This window comes from Dendroctonus ponderosae, unplaced genomic scaffold, assembly GCF_020466585.1.
Source record: "Dendroctonus ponderosae isolate FM_Combo_2020 unplaced genomic scaffold, Dpon_F_20191213v2 Dpon_F_20191213_1, whole genome shotgun sequence".
Taxonomy (NCBI): domain Eukaryota; kingdom Metazoa; phylum Arthropoda; class Insecta; order Coleoptera; family Curculionidae; genus Dendroctonus; species Dendroctonus ponderosae.
In genome coordinates, this window is record NW_026017110.1 from 8,402,795 (window position 1) to 8,430,076 (window position 27,282).

General features: G+C 36.3%; 1 protein-coding gene across 3 annotated transcripts; it reads left to right on the plus strand.

Annotated features, from left to right (window-relative positions):
- Positions 1-687: 687 nt before the first annotated feature.
- Positions 688-26,939, plus strand: LOC109535517. Of its 3 annotated transcripts, none has more exons than XM_019901430.2 (6): positions 688-1,160; positions 5,200-5,258; positions 20,331-20,549; positions 20,768-20,900; positions 20,968-21,180; positions 23,002-26,939. In XM_019901430.2, the coding sequence occupies exons 1-6, from the start codon at positions 1,095-1,097 to the stop codon at positions 23,074-23,076; spliced, it is 765 nt and encodes a 254-aa protein (XP_019756989.2). In that variant the 5' UTR covers positions 688-1,094; the 3' UTR covers positions 23,077-26,939. The 3 variants fall into 3 exon arrangements, with proteins under 3 accessions (XP_019756989.2, XP_019756988.2, XP_048517045.1); XM_019901429.2 differs by having other exon boundaries at positions 690-1,160; positions 5,200-5,269; positions 20,333-20,549; XM_048661088.1 differs by lacking the exon at positions 5,200-5,258 and having other exon boundaries at positions 691-1,160; positions 20,333-20,549.
- Positions 26,940-27,282: the final 343 nt, after the last annotated feature.

Below are 27,282 nucleotides of genomic sequence, written 5' to 3' on the forward strand. Positions count from 1 at the left end.
TGCTTCAATTGTTTAACATAAAACACCCTGTATAGTGTAATTTGCAGGTCAAAAGTAGCGACTTTTCTACGCAATTTTTTCCGTTTGTAACTTTAACGGCCTACAGGGGATGTTCTTGGAACGTTGTCTGAACTACATTGCAACAACATCTGCCAGATTGATCGTTACGTAATTGAATCCAACGCTGTTGCCAGTTGTGCGTGTAAATCTCAGATTCCAATGTGCTGTTTTTTAAAAGGTTTATTCGCATCAACAACGCTTCGTTTGGTAGTGTCTGCAACCATTTTTCAGCCAGAAGTGCGACATTCAGAAGCGCGAATAAACGATTATACCCTACCTTAAAGAGACACATATCTTTATATTGAATTTCACATACACTTGCGAAAAACTGGCAACAATCTATTGGTCCTTGGAGCCGAATGATCATTAGATTACACACATGAACATGACGTCAACATGAGGAGCTGCAGTGTTGCCGATGGTGGCGGCTCTGACTTCAGAACTAACTTGTTATACGTTATGCAACCACTGCGTGCGACAAAGACGGGAAATCGTTATGTGGGCGAACATGAATGCATAGTAAACACTGGCCAATCACAGACAGCTAGGAACCGGGCCTACCTTGTCATCAATGGAAGTAGGGAGGACCCAAAGCGAGCGAAACGGGGAGTTGGGTAGAAAATTTCAGTTTTCTGGCGGATTTCCGGGGTTTTGGTGGGCTACAAGCAGTTTTTTCGCGCTATAGTGGCGATTTGAGGGAGAGAGTGGAAAAAGTGTGCGGCCCGGAGGTGATAAAGGGGTTTTTGCATGGGATTTTGCCATTTCGCAGTCCCTCGTAGTAAGAATGGACCAGTCCGCTGTGATAGTGGAGATCAGCTGAACTAGCCGTTCGTACAAATCAGTAGTAATAAGAACCGGGTGAGCAGCAGTTCGTGGCCTAAGACAATCCATAATGGCAGCAGCCACCATCTAAAATTCCATTTCGTTGTGCCGCTTTCGTGAAAATTTCCGCGTTTTTCTCCTATTTTCCGTCCGTTAACGGTATCGAAAAATCTCTCAAAGTGGCGAATCCATCGGGAAACCGGAAAAAAGACATGCTTAAATTTCTCACGCACAAATTAAAAACTCAGTCAATCAACGAGGAAATCCACAATCAAAAGGTGCGTATGGGTGCATTTGTTTTTATTTTGGTGTGTAGATTCATAGTAACCTCGCTGAAGGTCACAGAAAGCGTAGAAAAAATGGCTGCTGTGGGTCGAAACAGTTGAAGATGCGAACAAAGGAATGCACGGTTCAGGGCCTAACTGTCAATTTTTCTGCTTTCTAATTCCCGCTGAGCGAGATAATAAACCTGTCTAACGATCGTTGTTTTAGATGCTTGCCGATATTTACATTCATTGTGCTTCCGTTTCGGTTTTGGCAAACATTTTCCATTGAAAATTCAGCAAACATTTCCATGCTGTTCCGCATGGCACACGGTCCCATTTGATTTATGAATTGTCCAGTTGAATGGTTCATCAAGAAAAACGAACAAAAATTTTGCGGAAAATCAATAATACCTTTCACCCGTTCGGACTATTTTGATACAAAGCAGGAACAAAGGAAAGTGGAAAATTCGGCGCCGAACATTCGAGCTCTCTGGGATATAACCTATTAACAGTTATTCGGGAAAAGTCCATTTGCTAGGAGAGAAACTGGCACGAATCAAGATTTAAATTATCTGTTATCCGTTACGGTCGAGTAATTTCTGTAGTAGCTTTCGACCACGTGCTAACTCATTGCAGGATTGACTTTTTCACATCACTCTTTATCACCCTTTGTCTTTTTCATTCACCAAATTATCCCTCACCCATATGGACAGCCCAAGCCTTAAGTACAAAAGCACACTCCTCAAAATTCTTCAGCACTTTCATTGTCTAGCTGTTACTAGTTTCTCTCTAGATTTAAACGCCAAAGATTTAGAAAAATTGTCATTGTAAACTGTTATTTTAAGGATACTTTTCGCTGATTTCTTGTCCCTTAAGATGGCAAAATATTTCGGGGTTAGACAGAGAAAAGTAAAATTGAGACGAGCCTCACAATTCAGCAAGAAATTAATTGCGAGAAATCCTCAAATTCCGTTTGTTCTTCAGATGAAGCTGGAAGTCGAAGTCAATTTCCAACTCTTCGATTGGGAGAAGCAAAACATCACGAATCAAACAATTGGACAAATTGAATAAAATAAAAATCTTTAATAAATAGTTCAAAGAAGAAAGCTATTGAAAATGTATTAACTCAAGTCCTTCTGCCCTTTTATTTCTAGCAAATGTTTAAACGAAAGAGTCATGGTATGCTCGTTATAAATATTGACGACAACAAAAACACTGGAGTTCGAGGCATAAAATAAACAAAATTTGAAAAAGTGAGGAACAGAATATTTACAAAATTATTCCCAAGGAGAAGAGAATGAAAATCCTGTCCCTGCGCTATTTTCCTTGCAAGCAAATTCTTCAAAGAAATCATGACAAACCCATTGAAGATATTGAAGATAAGAGAGAAATAAAAGCACTGCTTGAAGTGTGATGCATACAGTTCACAAAGTTGAAAAACGCGAGGAAAAAGGACAGTTTTAAAAATTACCAAAGATGAAAGACTGAAAATTCGTTCTCTGCGCTTTTTTCCTTGCAAGCGAATTCTTCAAAAAAATAAGTCATAAAACATCCATTGAAGATATTGAGGAGAATACAGAAAGCATTGAATTTCGAGGCAGAAAATCCACAAATAAAAAAAAAGACAGGTACCAACATTTTTTAAAGAAGTATTCAAAGCACTTCAAAAGTTAATGATAATCCATTTTCTGCGCTCAATTCCTTGCAAGCAAATGCTTCAAAGAAGAAGTCATAAAATACCTATTAAAAATATTGAAGACAAAAAAGGAAACCACTGAAGTTCGAATGCATAAAAACACCAAATTGAAAAAAGCTAGGTAACAAAAAAACATATTAAAAATTGTTCATGGCATTTTTAGAGACAAAAGTTAATAGAGTGGAGATTACTGCGCTGGTTTTCTTTTTAGAAGAGTTCAAAGAAGTCCGAAAATATTGAAGAAAAAGCATTGAAGTTAGATGCATAAAAAGCAAACATTGAAAAAAAATGAGGAACCCAGAAAAATTTTAAAATTATTCAAAGCGCTTCTATGAATAAAACTGAAGGAAAATGCATCTCTGCGCTCTTTCCGTTGCAAGAAGAATAAAACACCCAGTGAAAAGAAGAGAGAAAGTATTGAAGTTTGATGGACAAAAATCACATAATTGAAAAAAAGTACGAAATCCAGAAAATTTCAAAAGTTATTCAAAAAACTTATAAAGACAAACTCGTCTATAAAGCAAATTCATCAAAGACGAAGCCATCAAAACACCTTTTGAATGAATTGAAGAGCAGAGAGAACGCACTGAAGTTCGATGCATAAAATACACAAAATTTAAAATAGCGAGGAATAATAAAAATTAAAAAAAATTATTCATAGTAGTTTTAAAGACGAAACTTCATGAAAATCCATTTTATGCACTCTTTTTCTTGCTAGCAAAGTATTCGAAGAAGTCCTAAAAGACCCATTGAAAACATTGATGAGAAAAGAGAAAGCACTGAAGTGCGATGCTTTAAAAACGTGAGAAACAAAACAAAATTTCGAAAATTATTCAAAACACTTTTAAAGACGAAAGTTAATGACAATCCATTCTCTGCACTCCTTTTTTTGTTAGCAGATTCTTCTAAGAAGAAGCCACAAAAAACCAGTAGATATATTGAAGGAGAACAGAGAAAACACCAGATTTTCAATTGAATGCTTCAATAAAATATGCAAAATTGAAAAACACAAGTACCTAAGAAATTAAAATAAAACCGAAAAGTGGGATGATAAAAATCCGTTGCTTTCATTGCAAGCAAACTCTTGCAAGAAGAAGTCATTAAAATCAGTTAATATATTGAAAAAAGCAGAAAAACACTAAAGTTTGACTAATAAAATATACAAACATGAACATGGTTGTATATTGTATATTGTATGTTTCAAAGAAGCCACAAAACACCCATTGAAGATATTGTAGAGAAGAGATAAGACATGGAAGTTCGATGCAGAAAATTGGAAAAAACGAGGAAATAACGAATTTCTTTAAAATTAGGTGCCCAAGAAATTCCCAAAAAGGAAATATGGAAATCAATTCCTTGTGACGTTTTGTTTGCAAGAAAATGCTTCAAAAACCGTTGAAGTTCGATGCATAAAATACACGGAATTATAAAAAGCGAATAACAAAAACAAATAAAAAATTACTCGAGATTAGATAACAAAAATCCTTTGTCTACGCCCTTTTCCTGGCAGGCAAACGTCTGAAAAAAGACGTCATCAAAGACCCATAGAAGATTTGACAAGAAGAGAAAAATCACTGATTAGATAAAAAAAAATCGAAAATTTACTCATGCAAAAAATATCGAGGTTTGAAAAAAATCACCAACAATACGCCAACAAAGAAATAAGCCATTAATCCTGTTGCAAAACCTCTCAATCAATCGAAACTACTAGCCATTGTTTCTTTTACAATCAAATACTCTACAGTCATAACTGTACTAAATATGACACTCCGAGTCTTTTGGTGTTTAGTGGAAAATTCCGCAAATTAGAAAAAAGTTTAAATTACCAAAAACTACTCGAATTCCTGCCGAAAAACACGCAAAATTGCACAATTCTCAAGGTTCTAGACACGGTGCAGTGACTCACAAAACTAATATAGAAACACGTGAAGATCACAGATATGAACAATCCAAATAATGAAAAAGTGAATTCTGCAAGCATTACGTAATCGAATGAGACGTGATGACATCAGCACCAATCAAAGAGACGATAATCGATAGATTTTGGAACAAAAATTCAATTTCCTTCAGCGAATTCCTAAAAATTCAAATTCTTCATCTAACGCCCGAAAGTGACCGAAAAAAAATATTCGGTAAATTGAAGACATTGAACCCACAAATGACGACTTGTATCCCCCATCCTGGTGAAATGACAATAATCGTTAAACTTGGTGAAGAGAAAGTGCGCTAGGAAATTGAAGAAACAGAAACCGTTGTAGTTGATTAGAAAGGAATATTATTGCGGTCTTAAAAGCGCCAATTATCATCAACTGGCTGGCCCTTGAATTGTGTGACTGATTTTGTTTATTTTTCTAGGGTGATGAAGATCATGACTCCGGAACTGAAAGCGATGAAGATCTTGACCCCGGAGATTTGCCTTCACCTGGTATGTGACAACAATCAAATGTTGAGAAGCCACATTTAAATATGTTAATAATAGATCGAAAGTCAAAGCAAACATGGGGGAATTTTTGAAGCGATTGAAGAGACAACAAGTCTCCGAGCAAATATTCACGGGGTTAAGTGCACGTACAAGCATAAATAACTCAATTGATAACAGCCCACTTAAATTAATCACTTTTAATCTTGATATGGGAGAGTGACGTGAAACGTTTATTCACTCGCTAAAGGTGATGGGTGTTCAAACAAAGTCTCAACTTAGAATCGTTAGATATCATCCACCAACATTGGAGGAAGCCGTGGAATTGCGCCACATTTTGCGTAATAGTTTGGACCCAAACTTTGAATCGGTCATTTTCCAAAGGTTTTCAGGCCTCGTTAAGGCAAATTGGCACGCCGTCGTGATCGCAGTAAAAAAGCCCGAAATATTATTCTAAGCCACGCTAGAGGCAAGACCTACAATATGTAGATGAAAACGTGGCCCGAAACGTTAAATAGCCGAATACCTAACCTGTTTTCGATGCCAAAACTGGTCGGATGAGTGAGTGATGCCAAATTCTTTTGTTCGCAAAATATGAATTGCTAATTTTCGAATGTATATGTTCCAAGCAAGTGTGTACTTACATGGTCCCGAACTTCTGGGTAGTGACGCAATCATTGTTCTTTTTCCATTACTCGTCCACCGAGCGAGACGGACATTACATGTTCTCTGTCAATATGACATTTGAAATAATGACGTCACTGCCAAATAGCTTGGGACCGACTGTACGTGACTTGTTGACTGACTATGTTGTATGACCTGCTCTAATGATGGTCGTGTTGAGGGCAGGCCAATTATATTTAACTGCAGGAATTTGTCCTGGAAACTGTTTTTTTCCAACCTGGGAACAACACATTGACAAATAGCGTCATAAATAAACCGAGCAATTTGGCTGGAAAGTGATCATTTCTAAATCACCGGCCAGCGGGTTTAGGTAGTAAAAGTGCAACAACCACAAGTACATAGAATTTCGGTTTTGATGTTTATCCAATCGAATAATTCCAGTTGCTAAAATGTAAATTAAAATTTCAACAGTTTGGGCAAAAAATTCACTTGGCCAATTCGCATTATGTAACACAACGGCGGTAACTAGCAATTTCCATGCAACGAGATTAGTAGCATTTTTGTGCAGCAAGTTCGCTTTCATTGCACCGTAATTGGTTAGTGGCTCATTGTTTCATTCAGTAGCGAATTTAACCCGAGTAAGGAACTTTTGTCGAAGCCAAAACGGACGAAAAAAACTTCGAACATGTTCAATCGTTGATTAAGGGATCGGAGGCAACTATTCGCAAAATTGCCAGTTAAAAGATGGTTTCAAATTTCTACAGCCGATCGTTTGAACGCATGGAAGATCTTTTTGCGAAAATTGGGAAAATTCGACTTCGACTTGGACGAACAGGATGAGGAACATAATTAAGAAATTTTAAGGAAGTTAAAGAATATGGGCAAAAGTGGGCGGTTTTCAAACGTATTCTTCTTCGGAACAGAAAAATGTGCAACTTTTCAGTAAAGAATCATAAAAAATGTGGACAATTCTGGAGCTTTTAAAGCCATCAATGTTACAAGACACTAAACGGAAAATTGATCATAGTTTGGAGGACATACATAATTTGATAAATTGACTGTAGTTGTTTTTACCGTCAAACTTCAAAAATTCCTATTGAAAGAAGTAACAATGAAAATGCAACGAAGCTGGCACAGTGTGTTAAAGGGAACCTTTTTTATGGATTGCTGAAATCCATTTGAAGATTTCTGGAAGGGGTTTGAAGATATCCACTTTGAAAGTTTAAGATGCGGAAATGGTCAAACGACTGCAAATTCGTCAAACTTCAAAAATTCATAGTGAAGAAAATGAGAATACAACCAAACACAAGGTGTTAAAGAAACTCTTCTTTATGGATTGCTGAAATCCGCTTGAAGATTTCTGGTCTGGTACTTTGAAAGTTTAAGGTGCGGAAATGGCGAAACGTCTGCAAATTCATAAAATTTAAAAAATTCGTAGTGAAGAAAGTAACACTGGGAAGACAACCAACCTGGCACAAGGTGTTAAAGGAAACCTTATTTATGTACTGCAGAAATCCGTTTGAAGTTGTCTGGCCGGGTTTTGAAGAAATCCACTTTGAAAGTTTAGGGTGCAGAAATGGCCAAATGCCTGAAAATTTGTCAAAGTTAAAAAAATCATAGTGAAGAAAATAGCAATGGGAACTAGCTAGCCAAAGGTGTTAAAGAAGACCTTCTTTATGGATTGCTTAAATCCACTTGAATATATTTGGTCGGGTAAAGAAGAAATCGACTTTAAAAATTTAGGGTGCAGATATGGCTAAATGACTGAAAATTCGTTAAAGTTTAAAAGTTCATAGTGAAGAAAGTAACACTGGCAATACAATTAAACTGGCACAAGGTTTAAAGAAAACCTTATTTATGGACGGCAGAAATTCGTTTAGAGATTTCTGGTCGGGTTATGAAAAAATTTCACTTTGAAAGCTTAGGGTGCAGAAATGGCCAAATGACTGAAAATTTGTCAAAGTTAAAAAAATCATATTGAAGGAAGTAACGATGGGAATACAACCAAAGTAGCACAGTGTGTTAAAGAAAACCTTCTTTGTGGATCGGTAAAATCCGTTTGTTGACATCCGCGCGAGTTATAAAGAAATCCTCTTTTATCGGTTACACACTAATATATTTAATAAAAACTTTCACTTTGCATGTATAAGATTTTTCCGTATTTTAAGCCGATTGTCGCTTAAAATGCCCTAAAATCCATAAAATATTACACTGGGAAAACATTGAAATAAAAATTGGTCGATTTTTCTCATTAAGTACCACTCAAAAACACCCAGGAAGATAGTTGAAAATTGAGAGGATCACTGGTCGAATACCTAATTTGAATATCTAACTAATAAAAAACGAATTATTGAAATCGATAAAAAAATAAAGGTTTTTCGGGGGGTGGAAAGTCTTTGAATATGAAGTAAAATGGTCTTCTAAGTTATCTCTTCTTCTAAGTTATCTGCCTCTGAGCCTTTAAAGGTTGTTTTCCATTTAAATAAAACACTTATGCCAGGCAAATTCGATGGTTATTCAGATAGAAAATATCCCCGAAACTCGTTTTTTTCAACAACCGCAATCGTGAATAGTTGCACCCAATAAAATGTTTGGAAATAACATTTCTTCTGACCCCATCGAAAAATCCACGGCCGATGCCTCAAGAGCTCCATAGTGAGCCCAAATGCCAAAATTGCATGGTGAGCGGTAGGCCTATAGGACACATTTCGCCGGTTATACGCCCAATATGTGCAATGAAATCTTTCGCTTTGTTTGCTCAATTTGCCAATTTGTCCATCTTTTCTTTATGAATTCGTGGAACGACCAGAGCCTATTCTTGAATGACTGAACAGAAGCGAAGCATGAAAATAAAACAAACTGTCGATAAACTATTAGAATTCAATGAAAAAAAAACCGGCATCAAAGCAAATTGTCTACTACTTTTTGGAAACAGAATTTCGGCTTATTGTTTGTTCGGCTTATCGCTTTGTAATCTCTAGGCTATTTTTACAACCTATCGGATTTTTATTAATAAAATCCACCACCATCTAGATAAATCGTCATTAAGGATTGATCAAATCTGCCAGAAAGACAGGCAGTACAATTAATCGACTTTTTTAAATTATAAAAATCGCACCGAAATAGAAAGTTTTGCGTGCATGTGTAAAACTAGCACAAGCACAACGGGGAGTGTGATTTTAAGAAAGTTGGCCTGACGAACGATAAGAGCTATCTGCTGATTGATGAGGAACACACACTCTTATTTGCTGTGTAATTGGACATTTTTTATGGTCCTCAAAATCTTAATCCCAATCAAAGCAACATAATCATACCGAAAAGGTCAAAGGAAATGAACCTACTAAAATAATTATTATTGTTATTAAACTGCCGAAGAAAGTTCATATTGATGACTATTAGGAGAAATCCAAAGAGAGTGACTATTTTTTTCTATGCGTACGATAGAAGAACTTAAGTTTTTTTAAATTTGCCTACAATTTGACATTTTGCTGCTTTTGCATCTCGTTAATTCGCTTGATCATTGCAAATCAATCTTTAGGCAGGTTGAACTTCAATAAATGTGGGCGATTTCAGTTAGAAGCGACAACGGAAAAAAATCCAACAAGTTCCAACCGAAATTGTTGCTAATGAATAACCGGCTCGTCATGTGGTTAAGTAAATAATAAACGGATCGTTAAAACCACAATTCGCACAATCTTGACCTTGTAGATATTTTACACATGTTTGCTTAATTTACTTCACACTGATTGCACATTATACATGTTTGGCGGGCTCGTACATATTTACCTCGCGATAAATTCGAAAAATCGACCCAAAAATACCAGGAATTTTCCTACAGTTACGACAATTTGATTCGGATTTTTGTTTAATTCCATTTCACATTTTTATTTTACTAGAATTTTCCAGCAAAAAGGCCTTCAACTTGGGATTTTCTAGTTTTTTAATATAGAACATAATGCTAACTTGCCATATAGTTCACATAAAATGAAAGTTTTTATTGAACATATTAGTGAATAACCGGCGAAATTTCGCTTATAGGCCTGTCCCTTCAAACGCAGTGCAGCAAGTTGGGCCTACTATGAAGCTCCTGTTGGATCGGCCTTGGATTGATCGATGCGAATCAGCGCGAAGCTCAAACTGTGCAAAACCGATTTTTTCCGAAAAAACCTAAGTACCTCAACGTTGTTTCGCTCACTCTGAAGCGTTCGATTTCAATTAAATTGTCCCAAATGCGTCCCATTCGCCCCCTAAATGAAATGCGGGCCCAACGAAGCCGAAAATCTGTTTCATTGCATAGCGCACAGCCATTAGGTTTAATTAATTCAGAATCAGTGTGTTTTTTTCGTCTCTTTCGAAAACACTAGTCAAGTGTAAACGCGCGACGTAATAAAGCGTGTCTTAAATCGGTTCGACGATTAACGTTAATTTATTTTAATGAATGTGCAGCCACCACCTAATGTATGAATAATGAACAAGTGATGACAGTTCGTAATAATAATACATTGTCGATTTGTTGATTTTTGGCTCCACCACGTTTAGTTCACTTATTTGTTGCTTTATTTTCAAAATATAACCGTTTTTTTTGCATCATGTTTTTAAGTTACATTTTCAAACCACTCCACGACAAATTGAGCTGCGATGAAAATGCTAAAGGCGAGAAAGTTTCCAAATCTGTGCAGATACGCGGTCAGTGACGCGCCAGAAAATTTCTGGACGCTGAAAGGGGACGAACTCTGCAAAAAACTATCAGCCTGTACGTTCCCAGGTCGTTCAAATTATGCCAACAGTTGTGCCTCCTTTGGACAAAATTTCAAAAAATTACCAGAAAAACTGCGGAACATGCGGGAAAGAAAATCCGAATCCTTCTAAGTTAAAATAAGGTTCTCTGTACCATTGGCGTGTATAAAATTGCATAAGCCTGTTAATATTTTTGCAATTATTAAGTATCTGAAATGGGCGTGCCCGACTCTCTCACACTCCCTTCAAACGGCTTAATAACTTCCGTTAAAAAGTTAATTATAGTGAAATTCGTACTTAAGAGTTCAGGGTGCGGTTCTTGTCCACATTCAACGGTCGTTGAAAAAACTGACTACATAACATCTATTAATTATTTATTTATCTAATTATGGGCGTTTTCCTTCTTCGTTGGGATAAATGGATTATTTCTGAATCTGAGCTGAAGACTTGGAAAGAAAATCATCCTCATCGTTTGCGCATTGCTTTCAAGCAATTATCGCACTAGTTTGTATGGAAACCTAGATCAGTTGTCCTTAGTGGCAATCGGAACTGGTTTACTGAATTCGAACTGGTTATGTGCGGCACGAATCTACATAACTTATAAAATCCAACCCTGATAATTAAAGCAAAACTAAGAAAACAACGAAATAAAAAAACATATGCAGTTTACACGCTCATTTCTGCACGAGCACCTTTGTTTGTGTTCAACACCTGTCCATTACCTAATCGTATAAAATTCCAAAATAACACTCCACTCTGTGAGCTGATTTACATAATTTGTCCTAGCGCTCAGTGACCCGCAGCTAATTGCTTTAAAATTGCGCTTTGTTTCGGGAAGTTTCACTATCAAGCCACTGGACGTATTGTTGAAATTGCAACCATCATCATAGACCATTTCCATTCATCTACTGATCAAAATTTTGGCTACCTGAACGACAAACTATTTACGGTCTTTGAATAGAACATTCGGCTTATTTTTAAATGCGATTTGTGTAGAAAGGTCTATTTCAAAACACCTCTCCTTCCGAGAATCTGCATTTAAAATACCCAGCACCACACAGGGGGGCCTTTTGAGTATTATTAGAATATCTTTGATGGTTCTATAGGCGGATTGAGAGTAGGTCGTCAAATAAAAGCGTTTTATTGTATCGGAGTTTTTTGGTTATTTCTGTTAAAATTTTGCCAAATTCTGCAATCAACCAAACACAACTGAACATTCAGCTGTAATTTGTATATGGAAAATGGAAATTTCGAGTGCACGTTTTTCCACTTGCCTCCCACTGATATCCATTTGAAAGGCCATTAGCAGTCGATTGCCTAATGAAGGAGGCTATTTTGAAAAACCGAAAAAATACACATTATTCGGCTTTGTGTTAAGTTCATTTAAATCAATATACCTCAAAAGTTGTTAATCATTATACATTTAAGGATCGTGTTCACAGAAGCTCGAGTTCCAAACAATAGCAATTATTCGATGTCGATTTAAATTGCAGAAAACGTTCAGCTGCATTTCTTCACGTATACCACACACATGTGTGTTAGGTCAGTTTGCATCTGATCATCATCATACAGTTCTGGACGTTTTTCAGTTGGTAACCGGCTTTGAAACGGAATTAATTTTGCCTTTTCCAGCACGCAACAATCAATCTTCACCTGTGTCGTTTTATGCGTGTAACTTTTTTGAGCTGGAAAATTTCTGAGAAAACTTTGAGTAGAAATTTTCTGAGTAATAGCTTCTGAGCCGCTCTATCGAACAGGTCCTTAGGGCCGAACAGGTATTTGCAGCCGTTTCTGAGCTACGGGTCTTTAAACTTTGGCGCTAAAAAAGTTCATTATGGATGAACTTTAAACTTTAAACTGTGACAATGCCTTAAATTTTCGCATTATTTGCTTCTATTTTTTTAAAGGTTAGGAATTTTTGATCAACATTAAATAGTAAAAGACAGCTTCTGAGATACTATCGGAAAGGTCATAAGGTCATTAGAATAGAACTAAACCGGTATTTTTAACGATTTGCGAGATTTCACCCTTGAAGCTTAGGCGGTTCCTAAAATTTTACAATTTTGCCTCCAGCTTTTTATTGGTTTGGAATTTCTGATAAAACCGTAATCGTGAAGGACAGTTTCTGAGACGCTCTATCGAAAAGTTCATAATGGGTGAACGGATATTTTCGCCCGTTTCTGAGATACGGGCCTTTAAACTGTGCCAATGCCGTACGTTTTCGCGTTTTGGCTTCTATTTTTTTAGAAGCTAGAGTTTTTTGATCAAACCTAATAGCAAAAGAACGCTCCTGAGTCACTCTATCGAAAAGGTCATTAGATCTGAGCCGGTATTTGTAACTGTTTCTGAGATTAGGGCTTTGAAACGTCGGCGGCTCTCTATCGAAAATGACCTAGTGATTATAGCAATATTTCCAACCTTTTCCGAGTTATAAGTGAAAATGTCGAAAACATTTTGGAGGAATGCTTCCAAAATCAGGATGGTTTGTTTGAGGTGAGCAATTTTGTTTGGGCCCTGAGGATGGAAAAGTAGCCCTCGAAACGCTCTATTGAAATGGCTCGTAGGACCAATCAGATAATTTCGCTCGTTTCCGAGATATAACCTTTTAAACTTGGACATAACCAAAATAAATTTGGATTTATGCTTCCAATTTTTCTAAAGTAGGACTTTTCGATGAAACCTTAATGGCAAAGGAGAGTTTCTGAGAAAAGAAAAAGAAAAAGGTTATTTAGACTGCGTGGCCAATTTTACCCGTTTTTGAGATATAGCACTTTAAAAACTTTTGGGATTCTTTTAAAGGGCAAAGTCCTAATCGAGCCCCTAATTTTTCAGTTTTAGAACATTCTTTCCCTCATGTTCTACCGAAAAAGACACTTACACCTATCTCTACCCGCTGTTAAAGTTTGGAAAATAATTCACTAAAATGTGCATTTTGTATGTTAGCAATTATTTGTTGTAATTTTTCAAACATGAGCCTTCAAATTCACTTCACCTCTTGCGGCTGTTGAGCAGCATTTGGAAAATATTTAAAAAAGAACCGATAACAGCGGAAAAACACATAAAATGGAAAAGAGACGTGACGAAAACCAGGCAGGTCGAAATTATGTGTTACGAGTGGTCATTAAATCCCATATCTCGTTTATTTCGGATAAGTGTGTGTTTGCACTAAAGCAATAATAAAATGTTGTTTCCACAGACTATTTCTATATGAGATAAGAGAGATTTAAATTTCGAGTAAATATATGTAGTAAGACCTCGGAGAATATTAAAATTATCAGATAGTTTTTTTTCATTTAATCGCGCTTAATTAAAAGTTGAACTATTCTAACCCAAATACGGACGCGCCTATTGAATTATTCATCGTTTTTTTCGACATAAATCGCATAAAGTTCGAAATTTCATCATAAATCCATTACAATTAGGCGATCTTTCAGTGTGGAAGCACCCAAAAAAGGTCGATAAAACTTTGGGCCAAATATGGATGGCCGCAAGTGCCACTCATAACACAAGATGAATTTATAATTTATCAAAACTTTGTTGTGATTCAAGCACTACACAACTAACAAAAAAGTTAGGGAACTCAATTTCACCATAAAAGTTAAAGAGTTTTGACGTTATTTCAAATTTGAAACTACATTGGCCCAATTCGGTTTCGGTATAATTTGCATCAAACTTTTCTAAGATTAATTATGGGAACCCTATACGAATCTCACTTTCCCACCATTCTCCAAATATCCTAAAAGTTCCGGTGGACAATCGACGGGAGTTTTGAGGCCATTTTGAAACTTTGACCGCAATTGCGTGGTTCGGATTTGCTAGAATTTGCAATAAATTTATAAAATTACTTATGGAAACTGGCTCAGCCTACAGAGCTCGATTTGCACTGGTTTGAGGAAAAAAGCAGTCTAAAACACTCAAACGTTACATTTCTATGGCAACTTTATGGGCGTTTTTAAAAACTTTGAAATCTGGGACTGCGACTGGGTAATTTGACTTCGATAGAATTTGCAACATACATTTCTTAAATTCATTACGGAAAAACTACCCAAGCCAGGGAGCTCAAGAATAATAATTTAGAACACGACGCTTTAGTAATTAACTAAATCGTGACCTTAGAACTATTTTCTTTTCTACAATATTTCTAGCTCTTATATGTTCATTAAAATTAGTTTATGTGGTATTTTCCACATAATTTTCGAACCGTGTTATCAGGAAGGGTTGTAAGGGGTATCCAGTCGCCCAAAAAAAATTGAAACCTAAAAACTACCTATGACAAACTGATCTTCCATATTGCTTATAATTCTTGAAGCTTACCATACTGCAGAATGCAGAATCACGTGGACAAACGAAACATTGAACTTTTGCAAAAATCCATTCTCAATTACGTCCGTGACTTCTTAATGTAATTTGCGATGGAATTACGTTGGTAACTTCCAGTGGCATAAAAATGTTATTTTTATTTCGTTTGGCGTTGTACTTCCTCTAGGATCCGTCAGGCATTGCAATTCTAGTGGTATTTTGTTAAACCGAAAAATGAATTTAAATTCTTCCTCGTGAATATTAAATCGATTACTGGTGTCTCGAAATTTTCCATAATGTATGCGAAGTTGTGTCCTGTGGAAAAAATGCTTAGCAAATCAAACAGCAAGGACAACATTTAACAGTACCTTTCTTCATTTTCGATGATTTCTTCTCTTAGAACTTCTACGCCAATATCATAAAACACCAAATTTAATACAAATTCTACTGTTGTACTGCAACTTCTTTAAAACACTTATTTTTGATATTAATTAGTCAACAACTTGTCCGCTTATATTTAACGGCCACTTTCAGGCAACCCTTTAAAATAAGCGGCTGACCGATATTTATAACGGAATTAGGTTATGTATTTAACGGACAATCGAGTTACCAAATACCAATCGAAAATTAAGCGGCCGTAAACTGTATAACGTCCGTTAACTTTTAACGGAATGGTTACAGAATAGGGTCTTTAGGCTGTTGTAAAAAAATAATGTCTTTCTGACGTCTTAAAATCCCCAAAGAATCGCCAGTGTTTAATAAATTTGTTGTACCGAGCCCTTCGGGCTTTGTTTTGTCCCTCAATCAGTGTCGTGCTCGAAGGGCTCGGCACAAAAAACTCATTAAAAGCTGAGGAGTTTTTCAGGCTTTTAATAAAAAGTTTAGCACTATCCGATTCCATCCAACCCCAAAGTGTTAAATATAGGGACATTATCGAAATGGTCAGACACTCGCAGTCGCAGTTTACAATCTGCTCTTGTATCCCTGTACCAATAACTTGTTTTAGAGGACTTTTTTTGCGGAAATGCGGTTTTCGATCTCTTCTCTCTCATTGAAGGCAGTATTTTTCCATAAAACGTTCACGTTGTCTGTTGCAGTAAGGAAAATTTCACGCGTGTGCCAAATCTACATAGCGTTTTTTCAGTGTTTCCAAACGTTGGGCAAAATATGAATTCGTGTTTAAAATAGTAGTTACAGTCATCAAGTCCGGTATTTGCGTTGTAGTAATTCGCGTTTTAGTAATTCGCGTTTTGTCATGCAATTAGTAACGTCACCACACAGGTGTGAAACATCGAAAATAGGCATTTCGAAAATAGTTTTTTTGGCAAATGTAATTGACAACACTTTTGGCCGCATAATGCCAAACAGCAATTAATTAGATCAAAGTGGAGCACATTGTTTCAGCGGGTTAATGAACCGGCGTTGAACGATTCTCTTGCTCGTTCCAAAAATGTGCTTTCATGCCAAAATCGAAAACAAATAACGAAACGTGCGTGTTGTGTGTGTCTGTGGATGCTGTACGAACATTCGAAATTAGAGTTCGAACCGGGCACGGATTGCAAACTGATTCCGGGCATTATTCTATTAGAAAGTTCCGTTTGGAAAAAATCGTTTCATTAGTGACAAAACACGATTATGTCCAACATTAATTAATCCAGCGTCGCTTCCAACCAATCTCCACATTAAAATCAGCGCTGGCTCTCGCTCTCCACTTCGTTTCCATTAAATGATAAAATTAACGGGAAACGAAATATCTTGGCAGTAAAATTCTGTTTATTAAATGCGCCCCTATCGCTCGAAATAAAACCCAGTGTCAATATTCAGCAAAACTGTTCAGAACGAGCGCAAATACTGATTAGAAAATCATTTTCTCCGCGTGTTACAAAACACGATTTAAAAGGTTTCTCATTTCCGTAAAGCCTATTAGAAAACCGCGGTTGGAGACTCCAAGGATTTCCATCAGCGATAATTTCAATGTAATCGTATTCCATCTGATGGACAGAAAGGCAAGGGGTAAAGTCGCCAAAAATAGGGGTGTGTCGAGTTGGTAACTTGAAATACGACACAAAAACATCGGCTTTATACAGGGCGCATTTACATTAAGAGACAGTCGGTTAAAGGGGGCAGGTTTTGCTCCAAACGGCTGAACACTCGGAATCTTACAAACGAAAACTAGGGTTGGCTATTTTTAATCGCCAAGTGTTCTTGAGTCCCAAAATAAGAGCACAATAAAATCTGGGGCACGAAAGAGCCCAATAAGAATGACCGTTTTAATAGTTTAAAAAGATTCGGTTTTTACGATATTTCTAGATGTTGATACGAAATACGCAAGTTCTATGCACCAAAAAACACTTTCTGAAGGACAATAAATTTGGGTTTCTAGCCAAAGGCGTTCGTGCAGAATTTGCAGTGAGCCAATTTAAAGTGAAGAGCGATACGCCACGGTTTTTCTTCAATTAAAGACAATTTTTGCAGCCGTTATTCATTTTCGAGCAAATTTGGTTTTTTGATCAGTTCAGTCGCTGGGCATCTGGCAAGACCATTTACTATGAACATCACTACGTAAATAATTTTTAGTGTATAGATTTTATTTGCATCAGAAAGTGTTTAGATTACTTTAATTCTTTTACTTTTATCGTTTAAATACTACCTATTATCTTCAATACATTTAAATTTTTCCAGTGGCGTTCCTTAAGGATTTCTGACCGAATCAATTCTAAGGGTAAAGTGAAACGCCACTGCTTTTCTTCAATTCAAAACGAGTTCTAAAACGGTCATTCATTTTCCAGAAAAAAAGATATTAACAATAATTTAACAATAAAATTCACTCACTTGCATCTTGCTAGATAATTTATTGTAAAAACCATTGTATGTAAAATGTTGTATAAAAAATTGTCTAGACTACATTTATTTTGTATTTTTATTGTTTAAAAACTGTTTCCTTCGAAAAAAATTAATTTTTGCTAGTGACGTTTGTTCGGGTTTTCTGGCTGAATCATTTTAAAGAAAAAATCAGTTTTGAAATCCCCATTTAGTTCTGAACAAATTTAGTTTCCTGTTTTTTTTCTTCGTTTGATGTAGGGTTTCTACACAAAAAAAATTAAATTCATTCGTGCGCGTATCGCCAGATCATTTACGATAAGAATTAATCCAACTTTAAACGAAAATATATTCCTTTAATTTTCCAATTGTATCAATTAGAAATTATTCGCCTAAATAAGTTTTGATTCTTGCCAGTGGCGTTCGGGTTCCATTTTAGCGAGAATAGCGTTACGTCATTCTTTTTCTTAAACTTAAAATCCTTTTTGAATTCCCCATTCCCGTCTGAACAAATTTCGTGTCTTGAATTTCTTTCATTTGATGTACGGTTTTTGCATAAAAAAATCATTAGCTTGCGATAAACAAGCTCGATGCAACCGAATACATTTAATTTTTTTTATGTAAAAACTGCAAATCCGACGAAAAAAAACACGGGATCAAATTCGCCCAGAAAAAATGTTGAAAAATTATTTGCTGTATGGAAAAAATTTGAAAAATAATTTTTTGCATACAAGAAATAGTATTTTGTTGCTTCTTGCTTGTTTATCGTAAGCGAATTAGTGCAAATGCAAAGCAAATGCTTTTTATTTTTTGATGCAAAAACTGTTGGTACGTCAAATGGAAAAAATCTAGGAGACACTGTGGAATATCAAAAAATATTTTTAATTGAAAAAAAAGCAGCAGTCTCTATTTAAAACTATTTAGAGGAGATCCTGCATGAACGCCACTGGAAACAATAAAAATTGATTTAAACGGATAATTGCAAAACAATAAAATTAGAAAAGCGACGTAGATTACTAATGATAAATATATTTTTGTTTAAATTTATCTATTGCACAGATTAAGTTTTATCGTAAATGATTTGGCGATATTCGCACGAATACATTTTATTTTTTTTGTGCGGAAACTGTACGTCAAATCCAAAAATCTAAGAGACCGAATTTGATCTTAAATTATATTTTTTCTTTCTTGGGTTTCAGTCAAAATGTGAAATAAAAATGTTTAAATCGTTTATTTCATATTTTTACGTTTCGGCGAGACAACAGCGCCATCATCAGATTTAAAATTCAAAATAAACTACAAACAACAATTTACAATTAAAATATGTTGTACAAAAACTATAATTTACAAAGCGTTAAAACATCCATTAGTTCTTAAGGAAAAAAAATCTTTGGGAGAGCAAAATATTTGAAACATTTTTTTTCTCCCAATTTCTTCCAAAGAAAAAATAATCCTTAAGAACTAATGGATGGAGTTTTTGTACATTACATTTTGACTGAAACCCAGGAAAGAAAAATATAAACACAATTACACGCAGTCAGGAAACTAAATCAAAAAATTTGATCTTAAAGCAATAAAGATATAAAAAAAATCAGTTTTAATTAAAAAAAGAAAACAGGCGTTCTGCTTTTTGCTTTAAAATAACCCAGGCGGCAGGATTTACCCTGCACTAACGTCACTGGCGAAGATAAAAAAAATATGTTGGACTTCAGAACATGTTTTTGATGTATGGAAAAGGCGTTCTGAAATTCACTAAAATATGTAAAAAAAGATTTTATAAACCTTTTCCTTCAAAAGTTTAGGACATTATCAAGAAACACCCTGTATAATAATGACCGTTGTCCATTAAAAGGTGAACTTGAAACAGCGAATGATCGATTTGAAGTGTCCGTGAACTCAAAACGGGCCTGCAAAATGGCAAACTAATCAAAACGTGGGCACAAACGACAAAAAACAATAAAATTTGATTTACGTGCTACACTTGTGGCACCGCCTACGCAAAACTACCTTGTTCTTCTAGACAGAGTCACATTTTCTGATAGAAGCTACGGAAAAACTTACCACTTATCCTAGAAAACCGCATATTTGGTGCGGGTGAGCGACGCTTACCTGAAACAAAGACAAATGTTGGAAGTTGTTAAAAAACCAAGCAGGCTTTTTTGCGATTAATCATTCCAATATAGTTTGTTTATTATTACTTTCGTTCACGTAGAACCGACACACCTTAGTATTGTTAAGAGAGGATTCGATGACTTTTAAATCGCTTGCGAATTCCTTTCATGGCATAATGGATCTTTAACGCATTCAATTGTTCTCTACAGTGCGAATGAAAAATTGGCGTTAATTCTCTTGCAGGTTTGGTTTGTCGAGAAGAGGATTTTCCTAAAGACACAGCAGCTTCAATTTATAAACTCATTTGACAACATCAGGTTTCATTCAAAAATCAATCGCTAATTTGTATAAATACATTTGCTGTAATTCAAAAATTCGCATTTATAAATAAAAATCGACGTGTCCGAGCGTTTTTTCCTCCAAAAAAACACAGCGCAAAATTTTAAACGAATTTACTTAACGAGTGTTTTGTTCCAGTCGTTTCGGACAGGATGTGCAGCGTATCCCCAGCGGACACCGGATGCTCAATGGAGAGTCCAGCGCCCGATCCCCACGATCCCCATTCTTCCGAAGAAGAGCTCGAGGTCATAAACAGCAACCCCCAATGTGAAAGGGTGGCACCGCGACCTCTAAGGGCCGCTTCCGTGTGTTTGCCCGAAAAACGCAAGTGGTCTCAAATTGGTGATAGTCACAGGTGAGACTACACTCTTCTGCTGAGTTTTGCGGGTTTTTAGCCTTTGTTCCTGTTGTATAACCGGTGATTTAGCGCTTGTAGGCCTGCCAGTTTCACGGCAGTTACATTGGCCTGTCAAAAAACGGGCCTACTATGCAAGCAATCGGGGCCGAGAAACCCGAAAAACTCCACCCCGGGCCAACTTTTTTGATAAACTCCAATGTTCTTTATCTGTATAGGTACCGGCCAGAAAACGAAGAAAACATGTCTCAGTTCAGCAACCTGAGCCCACCGTCTTCCTGTTCGCCTTACTTGAAGAGTTATGGAGAAGACGGTCATGTGATAGAACATTCCGGATCGTCTGATGATGAGGTAAACGATCCCTGGTCTGGGCCCAATCAGCAGCCCAGTTTAATGGTGATTATTTTTTTGGTTTCAGGTCCACCACCTTTTAGCAAGTAGGGCAACGCCAGTGAGATTCCGAACCTCCCCACCTCTTGAGGCTGTGAAACCAGGCAGGAGGACTTTAGTGAAGAAAGAGAGTCCGCCTCCCAAATTAGTACATTATGAAGTATCGCCGAGGAAACGATCCCGACATGTGCGACACTCGCATCTTCAAAGGCCCTACTTGGACTTTGAGAAAATGCAGCAGGTAATCGATGCGAGATGGTTTTTCCCTCAAAAAGTTCAAAGCCTCAAGTCGGGGTAAACAATGCGGGCAAAAGGAATAAAAAAGCGGAACGTTCCCGGGTCATTTCAGCAACGCGAAGTCATATTGCGATTTCGAGTGCTCGAAAAATATTTGAAGTAGGCAGAACGCGTTTTTCAGCACTTTTCACCGGATAATGACAAAAAAGATACAAAACAACCGCGCATGGATTAAAACTGCGCCGTGCCATTTTCTTCGTGGTTTTATTTTTTTCCGAAATATGGACCGTACTTAGGTGTTCTGGTGGGGATCGCCCACCAGAACACACTCAACTTAACAAAACGTCCATTTTATTAGAACGACTATCCAGATTCAATTTGCCAACAATTTGCAACATTTCCTCCTCAAAACTGCAGAGTTTCAGCCTCGAGCGTGTACAGAGACAAACCCGAAACGCTCAAGACTGCTCCGGCTCTGTACAGTTCGTTACTCCAAAACCTCGTTCTTTCATCTTTCCTCCTCAATACGCCCGAACTTCGCTTAAAATATTAAAAACAATAAGAGCGGATTTTTCAAGTGGAGACTTGGACGAAAAATCCTTATAATTCCTTTCACGTTTCGGCGCGTCACCCCTTCAATACTACACATGCTCTATGCAATTATGTAATGCGCTAAAAACAGAACGCGCTCTAACCTAATTAATTGAGGCTCAAACAATGCTCACTGGTGGCCTCGTAACTCAATTTGCGTTCGAGGTTTTTTCACATTTCTTCCATGTTTTCCACTGCATTTGTTCGGGTACACAATTAAATTGAAATTAAAATTCAATTAAAAAAAACTCACGTGTTTTCATTAAATTTCGTCTGGAATTAATCAAAGTATTTTCGAGTAACGTGCCAACAGCCAACTTTCAAATAACCCCATAAAGCGGTCTAAAATCCGCTGATATCTGGACCACCCTGTATATTCATCATGTCCAAATTCCATATAAATTTGTGCAAATTATTCGATAAATTATGCCAAATTCTAATGACATGTTTCAGTCAATTACGCCTTCTCATTAAAGAAATCATATTTTTCAAACTAAAACGAGCAAAGGGATTGGAAATTTTCAGCATTTATTGAAGACATTTGAGTCTAAACATGCCAAACATGCCGAGACGAGAAAAATTGGTCAAAATCCTTTTTCCGCAGCTTGATAAATGTGTCTCAAAGTTGATACGTTCAGTAAACAGCGTTCTTCTCTTTAAAAAATCGGGTCTTCCAAACAAAAGCAAGAAAGAAGTTTAAATTTTTACCATCTTTAACAGACATGCGATGCGGCTCTAAAGATGGTGAAAATTGCATTAAAATCGTCGAGAATATGGATTTTTGTCAGCTTGATAAACTTGACATTTTCATCGTCTTTAGAACACCTATTACCTCCATACACACTGTAGGTATCTTAATAAAAGCGCAAAATGACGATTTTTTCCAGTTCCGTAACAAAGACACTTGGCTCTCGATGTGCTGCAAGTTTCTTAAAAATTCCCCAAGATCCTGATTTTTGCTAGCTTGATACACGTGTGACTCTCAAAATTAAAAGTTTCAGTCAACTACGCTCGTTCTTTTAAAAAATCGTATCTCCCAATCCAGCGCACGTAAAAATTTGAACTTTTCATCAGCCTTAGAAAACATTTGCATGTCTAACCATGCTGAAACTTTGTCAAAAATCTCACAAAATTCTGCTTTTCACCAATTCGGACTAGTAAAAATTGTCTACTACTCAACCAGATTTCCCATCAATAACCAATTGATCACTGGTTATTTTTCTTGGTTTTTCAGTTAAAAGCACGATCAGTAACAGCCTGGCGCCCATCCGGCGAGCACACCGGCGAACTGTCGGTGTTCTGTTGGTGAAACGAGTTTACGGGGTTGGAGCCAGCCAAACCCCTCAATTTGAATCGACCGCTCAGCCTTCCATCTCAATGGCGCTCAAATCCACGGGAACCCGAACAGAGCGCACCCGAATTACACGCTTACAGCAGCAGAAGCTGTACCATCACATCGGCCGATCAGGCGGAACCCGACCACAGATGGCGCCTGATGCAACAGCACTTTGCTGCGCAGAACACTGCCAGTTACTCTACGTCAGCTCCACTGTCTGCGCAGCTCGACGCAACGGAAAACGTGCAAAAGAGTGAACACAATCCACTACTGTAAGCGTGACTGAAAACATTTTGTGTACTGGTGGCGGCAAAACCTGCCAGGGAGTGTTACAAGCGTTTGTTTTGTCGATCATCGGAGGGTTATTTTTGTTTTGTGATATAGATACTTCTAAACCTACAAAAATGGTGTGCGTAGTATTTTTCTAGATGCTTTTTTAATTAACCCTTGGATTTAACTTGCGGTGGCGTACACGATCAACAGGCACATTTTAATTCTTTTGCTGGCACTCAAAATGTGCCTTGTTCATGATGATGAATAACGCAAAAAGATGGAAGTTCGCGGTCTGATACCAGTCAATTAAATAGCTTTTTTTAAGTTCAAGCAGCTCATAAAACCAATTAAAACCGTGCGTCACCGTCCTGTATAGTAAAGTACAAAAACAATGCTAAAAATGAAAAAAATCTATAAGATCGCTCATTTGGCCGCTTATTTTGCGACTAACCCAAAATAAACTGCCACGTGAAACCGAAAAATGTCTAACACAGTTATGTGTTGTAGAACTGATACGTCTAGCTCGTAGAATATAAAAAAAACGACCAGGAATGTTTTACTATAACCGAAAACGATAAAATCAGGGCCAGGAGGTTTGGGAAGCCAATCAGGGGCAATTAGGGGTTGTCCGCATCTACAGCGTGAATCAAATTTCCAAATTCAAAATCACCTCTTGTTTGGACCAGCATCGTTTTACCCAGTAAGAGTAATTTTAGAGAAACCCCGCAGATTGTAAATAGTGAACATAATGGTAGAAGTCGTCAGAAAAAAACTTGTTTGTGATTGTTTAGTCTTTTTGATAAATACCCTACTTGTTAAGGACTCAAAGACTGGCGTTTTTTATCGGTTCAACCTCCCCGGCTATATTTTATCAAGGAGTTTTGTCATTTGTGTTAATTCTTCATGACTGGTTTTCTACTTACTCAACATTGAGGCTGCTTTTATAATTATTTTCAATGTGATCGTTTGTCTCTCAAAGAGCTAAGCTAATTTTTACTCATCAGTCATTTTAAACAGTGTAAAACAAAAACATGTTTGTTATTTTTAAATTGCCGACGTTTTGCCATTTATTTAGTCCTGAAAATTCATGCTTTCAGTCGACTGCGTTTTTGTTTTAAAACTTCACATTTCCTAAACTATAGCAAGGAGCAACTTCAAAGCCACTTGATTCTAAATATGCTGAAAATGTCAAAAACATTGACGAAAATCTGGATTTTTGCCAGCTTGATAGATTGTCAGTCATAAAATTAAAATTTTCAGTCAACTACATTTTCCAATTTAAAGCAAATAACCATTCGCCATCTGTAGAAAACATTTGAATCCAGATATGCTGAGACTCAGAAAAATTGAACAAAAAAATCCTGGTTTTTCTCAGCTCGAATGTGAGCCAAAAATTTGGTGATGTGAGTCAACTGTGTTCTTGTCTGAAAAAGATCGTATCTTCCAAACAAAAGCAAGGAGCAAGTTGACATTTACCATCTACAGAATACACTTGACTCTAAAAATGGACTTTTTACTCTCCTTAAAAATGCACGTGTAAGAAACTAAAGCAAATAGGAATTCCGAATTTTTATTATCTTGAGGAACGTTTAATTCTAAAGATGCTGAATGTTTTATGAAAAAATGTACAAAATTCTGCGCTCTTTAAGAATGGCATCATTTAAACAAAAGCAAGAAACAAGTTGCAATTTTCATCATTTCTAGCAGACATTTGGTTCTGAAGATGCTAAAAGTTTCATCAAAATCGACATGAATCATGATTTTTGCAGGCCTGGTAAAAATCCATCTCATAATGGATATTTTGCCCCAACTTTGCCCTCTTCTTTAAAAAATCGTATCTCCCAAATTAAGGGAAGGAGCTCCTTCAAATTTTCACCATCTTTACAAAGCACCTGACTCAAAACTTGCTGAAAGTGTCATAAGAATCGCCGAAAATTTTTATTTTTCCCAACTCGATAAAATTCTGTCAACTACTTTGTCTTTAAAAAATCAGATTTTCTCAATGAAAGCAAAAAGCAATGTGAAATTTTTACAATCTGTAGAATACATGTGGTTCTGTTTTTGTTCTCTCTGTTCTAGTTTTTGAGAAATTGCCCAAAATCTCGTTTTTTTTCAGAAAATTGATGTTTTTAGGCAACAGCGTTCGTGTTTTATCATTAAAAAATCGCATCTTCCAAACGAATCCAAGGAAGAAGTTGAAATTTTCGCCAGTAGAAATTTAACAGGCACGTGTCTAAAGATGGTGGACATTTCATCAACATCGCCGAGAATATGGATTTTTTGCAAATTAAAGCAAAAAGCAATTTTATTTTAGACTCGCAGTCCTAAATAAATAAGGCAAAACGTTGGCAATTAAAAAAAACTTCTGCTCTTACATAAAAACAAGCTTGCAGAGAGACACACAATGACTGGATTTGAAATAAATAAATGAAAAACTAATATCGATAGTTATGCGGACGATAACACCCTAATATTTGTTGTACGATTTTTTGTATAATCTGGTAGCGAGTTAGCTGTTACTGATGGGATGAAGTTGAAATGATCTCGATATCGAAGTAAAGTTTAATTTTAAGTTTGTTGACACGTCGAGCCTCTATTATGTATTTTCACATTTTGTTAGAGGCCAGTCGCTAATGTACAAAGTAATATAAAACCGATTTCGCATCAATTCGGCAAATTAATGGCGATTTTAACAGATACAAAGTGGCTGAAACAGACACATGTTGCGTCACGGTTACATCAATTGAAGAAATCGTGGAAAAAATGGGGTTTCAATGTGGAGTAGTGGATAGTATTTTTCTTTATCTTCAAAAATTGCAATATTTTCAAGCGCTAGCCACTACTCGATTGGTTGTTTTCATTTGGCCACCCTGTATAAGAAGAAAAGTGTCTAAAAGAACAGAAGAACGGTCTCTATAAATAGCGCTAATACATTTTTTTGTAAATAATAATATAAGGTACGTTTTCAGATTGTTAAGATCTTTATTACCTTAAGTTCAAAACGGTTTTTCCCATTGTCCAAATACCAGAAAATCAACCATTATCATTGAATCTATTAAACAATTCTATTATTCAATAGCCAGACACTGTGTGCAAATAAAAAATGGGAAAAACATCTTCTAGAAATAGGATTCAGTGATATATTCGTTAAGTATTTTTGGCACATATGGCGTGCGCTTTATAAATTTAATTTAACATTTGTGATATAAACAAGTAGTCATATAGAAATCGGTGATATGATCGCGATGGCCCATTGTTTTCTCTCATTGTGATAAATTTTACCTTCTACGTAATACCTAGGTCATACACTGCTGCTTAACTACTGATCAACTAACAAAATGAAACTGAATATCTTGTGGACTTACCCGCCCATCCATCGAGTGATTGTCGTTTTTTTTCTGTTTTGTTTTTCTCTGTATATATATTTACATATATATATAAATTTCTATATGCCTAAAGTTATCGCACACATATTACTATTAAGTTGCAAAAATATATTAATTTTAATAACTTTAGTTTTTACAATCACTATTTGACTCAATAAAAATATTTTATAATCTTTAGTGTTGCTTTTATTTTATCAATATTTCCCAAAATTTATATGGAATTTTGAAAGTTTTTTTAAGGACTTTTCATATGTTGATGTTTAGCAAAATGATGTGGGTAGATTTTGGTGTAAAAAATGCAAATATTTTCCAAGGTGTAATTCCCTTTAGAGAATCGTGCTGCATATTCATTTAGTGCTCTATTTAGTAGTGTAGAAATTAGCGCTTTAGCTGAGTGCGTTTCTGAGAAATGAACAAAAAGGTGACCAAAAACATGAAATCTTAGACTAATCTTGCATCTAAATGCCTAATTTTCAGATTTGATTTTTGTGTAAAAACTCATTGTTTCGAAAATCACCGT

Excerpts from the sequence above, each read along its gene's own strand:
- LOC109535517 (XM_019901429.2), top strand. The coding sequence starts at position 1,095 with ATGCTTAAATTTCTCACGCACAAATTAAAAACTCAGTCAATCAACGAG. Across the intron at positions 5,270-20,332 it reads CGGAGATTTGCCTTCACCTG|TCGTTTCGGACAGGATGTGC; the intron begins GTATGTGACAAC and ends GTTTTGTTCCAG. Across the intron at positions 20,550-20,767 it reads CAAATTGGTGATAGTCACAG|GTACCGGCCAGAAAACGAAG; the intron begins GTGAGACTACAC and ends TTATCTGTATAG.